At 43.7% G+C, this 8,775-nt stretch overlaps 1 protein-coding gene across 4 annotated transcripts in view; it reads right to left on the reverse strand.

Moving 5' to 3' along the window:
• The window catches only part of LOC115106407 (tyrosine-protein phosphatase non-receptor type 13-like), a 32,489-nt gene that overhangs the window by 17,590 nt on the left and 6,124 nt on the right, over nt 1–8,775 (reverse strand). Inside the window, exons 1-4 of one of the 4 annotated variants that reach the window (XM_029629113.2) lie at nt 6,014–6,253; nt 3,483–3,604; nt 917–1,080; nt 370–615 (exon numbers count right to left, since the gene is read on the reverse strand). In XM_029629113.2, the coding sequence (XP_029484973.2) occupies nt 370–615; nt 917–1,080; nt 3,483–3,603 (531 nt within the window). In that variant the 5' untranslated portion in view covers nt 3,604; nt 6,014–6,253. Of the gene's footprint in view, nt 1–369; nt 616–916; nt 1,489–3,482; nt 3,605–6,013; nt 6,254–8,775 lie in introns of those variants that run through there. The other 3 variants (XM_029629111.2, XM_029629110.2, XM_029629109.2) reach the window with 3 other exon arrangements.

An 8,775-nucleotide genomic window follows, 5' to 3' on the forward strand; every position in this document is an offset into this window, starting at 1 on the left:
ACATACAGAGCTAAAAGCTCAAGTTAATGACTTCATGTCTCCCCCACCGCTGCTTCAATGGAAGCTTTATTTAACTAGGCAAGTCAGTTAAGAACAAATGATTATTTACAATGACGGCCTACACCGGCCAAACCCGGACGATGCTGGGCCAATTGTGCGCCGCCCTATACCAAACTGGGCAAGACAGATCTCAATTTCAGCGTATCGATAACAAAAGGGACAAAATGAAAAGATAATGACTCACGTATGACTGCCAAATGTATACCTGTAGACCAGGGTTTTGCATACACAAAAGCCAGGTAGGTACAGTGATACCTATACTGACTAGAGGTGCATTTCATAAAACAAAGGGAATGTGGGTGAACTCACAGAGTCCCTAAACACATCTTCTACTAGCTGTTTGATGAGCTTCTCTGGTGGGGGCAGTTGAGCAGTCTTGATGTGCTGATCACAGGTCTCCAGCACAGTCGCGAGATCCGCTCGTCTCTGGACCGTGTCCTCACACATGCTCAGCAACAGGTTGTTCAGTTTGCCACTCAGCTGAATGGGCTGGTTTTGAGGTAGTTGATAATCAACAGACCAGTAGAGGGTCATTCCTAGGGAATATACAACCATCTGAAAGAAGAAAAAAAACACACACAAAAATGAGTAAAATCCTTCCAGAGGAATTCATGTAAAACCAAAAGTCAAGAACCAAAACAGTGGTGAGATGTCATGCCAATAACCATAGGAGTTTTCCAGACAGCACAGACAGATCTGGAACTACGCTAGTAGTGATATACAATTACATTATTTAAAAAAAAAATTGGTACAATTTTTTTTAACCGACTTCGAGATTCTACTTGTATTTTATATAGCGCTTTTCATTACATCTATTATTATTATGATTACTCTAAGAGCAGGATTTATTGATGACCTTTTCTGAGGCTGTCCTGTTGGAGGCAGCGTGTCCATCCTGTACCTCTGGAGCAGTGAAGGAGCCCAAGTCCCCAGACCGGGCACAGCTTTTAAAAGCAAGGTTCCCACTGGCTGACAGTAACATAGAGCCGGGGCTCAGTACACTGCACATGTTACCAGGACCTGACAACAAGACAAAAGACATACTATTAACTTGCATGTCTGCATGGTTATAGGAATAACTCACTCCCAAAAAGGTACGTTTGTCAGACGTTAGAAGTAGAGCACGGTATGATATGGTGGTGCCTATCTTTCCCATTCATTTCAGGTTTGAGGCCTATTTCTTCTAATGCATAAAGAGGCATGTAACAACAGAAGTCATGGGATATTAGACCACTTTTGAGGTCTGCAAACATCGGACAAATGTTTAATGGGCCATGAGCAATCCCTTTAAGACCTAAACATTTACATTTAAGTCATTTAGCAGACGCTCTTATCCAGAGCGACTTACAAATTGGTGCGTTCACCTTAAGACATCCAGTGGAACAGCCACTTTACAATAGTGCATCTAAATCTAGTAAGGGGGGTGAGAAGGATTACTTTATCCTATCCTAGGTATTCCTGAAAGAGGTGGGGTTTCAGGTGTCTCCGGAAGGTGGTGATTGACTCCGCTGTCCTGGCGTCGTGAGGGAGTTTGTTCCACCATTGGGGGGCCAGAGCAGCGAACAGTTTTGACTGGGCTGCGCGGGAACTGTACTTCCTCAGTGGTAGGGAGGCGAGCAGGCCAGAGGTGGATGAACGCAGTGCCCTTGTTTGGGTGTAGGGCCTGATCAGAGCCTGGAGGTACTGAGGTGCCGTTCCCCTCACAGCTCCGTAGGCAAGCACCATGGTCTTGTAGCGGATGCGAGCTTCAACTGGAAGCCAGTGGAGAGAGCGGAGGAGCGGGGTGACGTGAGAGAACTTGGGAAGGTTGAACACCAGACGGGCTGCGGCGTTCTGGATGAGTTGTAGGGGTTTAATGGCACAGGCAGGGAGCCCAGCCAACAGCGAGTTGCAGTAATCCAGACGGGAGATGACAAGTGCCTGGATTAGGACCTGCGCCGCTTCCTGTGTGAGGCAGGGTCGTACTCTGCGGATGTTGTAGAGCATGAACCTACAGGAACGGGCCACCGCCTTGATGTTAGTTGAGAACGACAGGGTGTTGTCCAGGATCACGCCAAGGTTCTTAGCGCTCTGGGAGGAGGACACAATGGAGTTGTCAACCGTGATGGCGAGATCATGGAACGGGCAGTCCTTCCCCGGGAGGAAGAGCAGCTCCGTCTTGCCGAGGTTCAGCTTGAGGTGGTGATCCGTCATCCACACTGATATGTCTGCCAGACATGCAGAGATGCGAATCGCCACCTGGTCATCAGAAGGGGGAAAGGAGAAGATTAATTGAGTGTCGTCTGCATAGCAATGATAGGAGAGACCATGTGAGGTTATGACAGAGCCAAGTGACTTGGTGTATAGCGAGAATAGGAGAGGGCCTAGAACAGCGCCCTGGGGGACACCAGTGGTGAGAGCACGTGGTGAGGAGACAGATTCTCGCCACGCCACCTGGTAGGAGCGACCTGTCAGGTAGGACGCAATCCAAGCGTGGGCCGCGCCGGAGATGCCCAACTCGGAGAGGGTGGAGAGGAGGATCTGATGGTTCACAGTATCGAAGGCAGCCGATAGGTCTAGAAGGATGAGAGCAGAGGAGAGAGAGTTAGCTTTAGCAGTGCGGAGCGCCTCCGTGATACAGAGAAGAGCAGTCTCAGTTGAATGACTAGTCTTGAAACCTGACTGATTTGGATCAAGAAGGTCATTCTGAGAGAGATAGCGGGAGAGCTGGCCAAGGACGGCACGTTCAAGAGTTTTGGAGAGAAAAGAAAGAAGGGATACTGGTCTGTAGTTGTTGACATCGGAGGGATCGAGTGTAGGTTTTTTCAGAAGGGGTGCAACTCTCGCTCTCTTGAAGACGGAAGGGACGTAGCCAGCGGTCAGGGATGAGTTGATGAGCGAGGTGAGGTAAGGGAGAAGGTCTCCGGAAATGGTCTGGAGAAGAGAGGAGGGGATAGGGTCAAGCGGGCAGGTTGTTGGGCGGCCGGCCGTCACAAGACGCGAGATGTCATCTGGAGAGAGAGGGGAGAAAGAGGTCAGAGCACAGGGTAGGGCAGTGTGAGCAGAACCAGCGGTGTCGTTTGACTTAGCAAACGAGGATCGGATGTCGTCGACCTTCTTTTCAAAATGGTTGACGAAGTCATCTGCAGAGAGGGAGGAGGGGGGAGGGGGAGGAGGATTCAGGAGGGAGGAGAAGGTGGCAAAGAGCTTCCTAGGGTTAGAGGCAGATGCTTGGAATTTAGAGTGGTAGAAAGTAGCTTTAGCAGCAGAGACAGAAGAGGAAAATGTAGAGAGGAGGGAGTGAAAGGATGCCAGGTCCGCAGGGAGGCGAGTTTTCCTCCATTTCCGCTCGGCTGCCCGGAGCCCTGTTCTAAAGATCCTTTTAGCAACTGCCAGTGGGTATTTTCATGGGTCAGCAATGGGATATAAATGTGCCCAGGTACCTTTGTGGGAGATGTCCGTTAAGGCCTCGGCGGTGCCCAAAAGCAGACGCCACACCTCATCCTCCTCCAGAGGTGACCCCCGGGCCTCCAGCACCTCTGCCAGGGTCACGAACGTGCCCATCCTGGGGGACACAACCATGGGTAGATACAGTCATATATTATATAAGGGGGGGAATATTTGTTGTTATTTAAGTTCAAACGCTGTACTAGCGAACTTTATTCCTAGTTATATGTACAGTATCTACCTCAATTAACTCGTACCCCTTCACATTGACTAGGTACTGATACCCTGTGTATATAGCCAAGTGCTCGTTACTCATTGTGTATTTATTATGACGTGTTTTACTTCTCTATTATAGACTCGATTATATTTCTCTCTGCATCGTTGGGAAAAGGCCTGTAAGTAAACATGTCACTGTTAGTCCACACCTGCTGTTTACAAAGCATGTGACTAATTCAATCTGATGTTATTTGATGAGCAAAATATGTTTCATCATAGTCTAAGTGAAAAAATAAGCGAAGCTGATATTTGGATTACAGTGAAACTGTTGAATGTAAGAAACTTAATCATTTCCAGAATAATTTCTGAGTTTTAAAACGGGTCCACACAACCGTACTGTCTTATCGCATAAATCATTATCTCAAACTGATCCTTTTCGCTGAGAATATAGGGATATTAGGATAAATATCTAGAGTACAATGAGTAAGGCCAATGCTTGGTCTAATGGAAGGCACCACCCCCCCTCTGTTTCTTTCCCCCTCTTCCTCACACACGCACACCAGGCTTTCACACATTCAAACTGAGCTTTCAGTTGGCAAATACCGGTAATTGGCTTTCACAGAGCCTGAAGGATTTGCTCTAACGTCTCTGCTCTCTCTGTGCCTTTGATTTTTTCCCCCCCTCTCGTCACCAAGGTGACGGTGAAGCGTTGAGATGAGAAGTGACAGTGCTGAGGTTCTCTGACATATTAAATTAGTGTACCTCGTGTACGATTTCACTAAACAGCGATGGCATTTTAGAATTAGGGTCGTTCCACAAGAAATTGGGACAAAAAAAACAACATTACTAAATGTAATACATGAAAAAGTATTTTGGAGCAAGGAACAACCCATTAGGTATTATGTTTTTGTGTGCATATAAAACCTTATTTTAGAGGGATGCTGGTTTACTTTTCTTTAAATTAAACCTCAAAGTTGTGGAGTTATACACTGACTGAGTGATGAATGGAACAACAAGGTGGTATCCCATTTCACTCTAAAATCATACGTTGATTACTGAAAATATAAACTAAATCAAATGATAACACAGAACTATAATAAAATTAATGTCAGCGGTGTAATTTGATTGTGTAGCATCTCTGGTTCCTGCAGGTGGAAACGTCTCCAAAAAGATATACTCTAGGGAGTTAATTATGCTGGGTTCGTCATTACAGTTAAACAATATATTGTGTAGCCTTGTTGGTGTTTTGAATCGGGGATAACTGTGGGTAGATGGGTATTCGTACTGTAGCTAAACTCAAATTAAATAAGTAATCTTCATACCAATACTCAGTTAGCTGAGACCTAAAACGCTCTGTACCAGCATTTGATCAAGGATTGATCTGGGCCAACAAAGACTGTCCGGAGACACCAGGTTTAGTGGGAGATCTAATTGCTACAAAGCCATTGTATCTGCTCTACAGGAACACAGTAGTTCCTATTGTTTTTCAACCTGGGTGCAGTTGAACAGGACTGCATTTACAAGCCGAGACTAAGCATTCGCCATCTTGTTTCATGACGACATTACTTTCAAAGTAGTCCTATAAAATAGCGTTTCTCATAAACAACGGCAAACTGAAGATTAATTTTATCCCAAAATAAGTAGGTAGGCAATCACTCAACTGTAACTCACACAAGGTTGTGTTTTCTGACAGAAGAGAGTAAGCACTACTGCTGCAATAGCAGGTATCAGTAAAATGGCAATACTGTATCTTAGATGAGAAGGCTGGTATAAAGGACATCAACAAAGTGAGATTTATTGATGGTACGGTACTCCCACTACCTAAATACCACGTTCTCAATTGGTTTACTCTGAAAATAAACAAATATAGGTCTATTTTTGCAACAGGACAGTTTGTACAAAAATATATAAATAGTTTAAATATAAAGGCATGATAACTGGCTATAGTAATGCTGTCGTTACATTTAAAACATATTCACTAACTCTTGTCCTGGCAAAATATCAAAATCACTTGCCCAATAATTACATTGATGTGCTAAAACTATCGCTGACGATAAACTCTTTAGGTTAAGATCATGCCTACCAGGCTATTGTCTAGAAACTGTCGATGGAATATGTTGTAATTAAACTGTAAATACCTAATGACAAGATCAGGCCACAATTACCTCCCGATGACATACCGGCATTCATTCACTTACTCATTGGTCGTGTTCCCGGAACTTTTAGACATTCATAGAATATCCCATTTGTGTTGAATAGATGTAGGCCTATATTTTTGTGCAATTCTATCCAATTAAACCCATAACTTTACCTAATTTCATTCAATATATGAAGAAATCCCTCTTCAGAAAACCTCCAGCTCGAATGTAATCTTCTCAAGCATCACACCGCATTCCACCTGTGGCTGTACTCTTCATTCGCTACTTTTTCTAGCCTATCAGGCGATTTTTCATCTATCCATAATTCCATCACAAGATAGCGTGGAAATAAGTAATTTTCTCCATTGAATATAATGTTCTGTACACAAACGTAGCGATGTATCGATACTGGGTTTTCGGTCAATTTTGACTATTTTTAGACTCCAGGTATAAGAACTCAATTGGATTACGCAGGAGCTGTTTGACAAGCAGCAAGGTAGTGGTCAACCAATCGGTGTGGGCAAGAACATTTAGCGAATCTTTCAATAGTAAAGTGATACACGTATTGTTCTGCTCAATTCTACTAATCCAACCCGTGTTAATAATATATATATTTATACACACATATATATATAAAAATCGACTATAATGTGTGATTGTTGTTTGGCTAAAGTCACCAACACTCTCTTTCTCTTGCTATCTTTTTTACTTTCTTACACTCACTCTCTCTCTCTCTCTCTCTCTCTCTCTCTCTTCCTCTCCCTCTCTCTCTCTCCCTCTCTCTCTCTCTCTCTCTCTCTCTCACACACACACACACACACACACACCATTTCCATTCAAAATCCTAACGCTAAACCAACACCTAACTCCTGACCCTAGTTATAACCCTAACCCTAATTGTAACCCTAAAAGAATGGCGCTGAAGGGAATAGTACTGCCATTAGTTGGGGCGAAGGACATACTACTCATCCCAGGAGGCGTTATAGAGGCCAGTGTGTGGGATACCAGATGAGACTAGGTTGGCGAGTGGATAAACCACATTTCCCTTCTGTTCAATTGGCAAACGTTTGTTTACCAATTTCTCTTACTTTTTAACTGCATTGTTGGGAAAGGGCTCGTAAGTAAGCATTTCACAATGGAGTCTACAGCTCTTGTGTTGGCGCATGTGAAAAATAAACTGCAGTTAATTTGATTTGAACCCTGAACCTAACCCTTAAACCTAAAATAGCTTAGGCCCACGAGAAGAAATGCACAGTTAAAAAGTGAGAATAATTAGCTGGGAGAATTTTCCTTGTTTTGCTATCCTTGTGGGGACTTTTGGGAATTTCCGGTACCCAATCTCAATTCAATTCCTGGGGCTCTGTTTGTATTTGTGAACATAGCCCCAAGACCAGGTTGCTTAGGGGACTTCCTTTTAGGTGGTTGTAGAATTTAACGTCTCTTTTCTGGTAATTAGTGGGAATCAGCCTTACTCTGCTCTGCGTGCACTATTTTATGTTTTACGATGTACACAGAGGACGTTTTTGCAGAATTCTGCATGCAGAGTCTCAATTTGGTGTTTGTCCCATTTTGTGAATTCTTGGTTGGTGAGCGGATCCCAGACTTCACAACCAAAAAGGGCAATGGGTTCTATTATTGATTCAAGTACTTTTAGTTACAAAGATGTCTTTTGAGTAGTAAGACATGTACAGTTGAAGTCAGAAGTTTACATACACTTAGGTTGGAGTCATTAAAACTTTTTCAACCACTCCACAAATGTCTTGCTAACAAACTATAGTTTTGGCAAGTCGGTTAGGACATCTACTTTGTGCATGACACAAGTAATTTTTCCAAACATTTGTTTACAGACAGATTATTTCACTTATAATTCACTGTATCACAATTCCAATGGGCCAGAAGTTTACATACACTAAATTGACTGTGCCTTTAAACAGCTTGGAAAAATCCAGAAAATGATGTCATGGCTTTAGAAGCTTCTGATAGGCTAATTGACATCATTTGAGTCAATTGGAGGTGTACCTGTGGATGTATTTCAAGGCCTACCTTCAAACTCAGTGCCTCGTTGCTTGACATAATGGGAATATGTAAAGAAATCAGCCAAGACCTCAGAAAAAAAATTGTAGACCTCCACAAGTCTGGTTCATCCTTGGGAGCATTTTCCAAACGCCTGAAGGTACCACGTTCATCTGTACAAACAATAGTACGCAAGTATAAACACCATGGGACCAAGCAGACGTCATACCGCTCAGGAAGGAGACACGTTCTGTCTCCTAGAGATGAATGTACTTTGATGCGAAAAGTGCAAATCAATCCCAGAACAACAGCAATGGACCTTGTGAAGATGCTGGAGGAAACAGGTCCAAAGTATCTATATCCACAGTAAAACAAGTCCTATATCGACATAACCTGAAAGCCCACTCAGCAAGGAAGAAGCCCCTGCTCCAAAACTGCCATAAAAAAACAGACTATGGTTTGCAACTGCACATGGGGACAAAGATCATAATTTTTGGAGAAATGTCCTCTGGACTAATGAAACAAAATAGAACTGTTTGGCCATAATAACTATCGTTATAGAGAAAAAAGGGGGAGGCTTGCAAGCCGAAGAACACCATCCCAATCGTGAAGCACGGGGGTGGCAGAATCATGTTGTTTGGGGTGCTTTGCTGCAGGAGGGACTGGTGCACTTCACAAAATAGATGGCATCATGAGGTTGAAGTTGAAGCTTGGTCACAAATGGGTCTTCCAAATGGACAATGACCCCAAGCATACTTACAAAGTTGTGGCAAAATGGCTTCGGGACAACAAAGTCAAGGTACTGGAGTGGCCATCACAAAGCCCTGACCTCATCCTATAGAAAATGTGTGGGCAGAACAGAAAAAGCGTGTGCGAGCAAGAAGACCTACAAACCTGACTCGTTTACACCAGCTCTGTCAGG

The sequence above is a fragment of the Oncorhynchus nerka genome, linkage group LG23 (genome assembly GCF_034236695.1).
Source record: "Oncorhynchus nerka isolate Pitt River linkage group LG23, Oner_Uvic_2.0, whole genome shotgun sequence".
NCBI lineage: Eukaryota > Metazoa > Chordata > Actinopteri > Salmoniformes > Salmonidae > Oncorhynchus > Oncorhynchus nerka.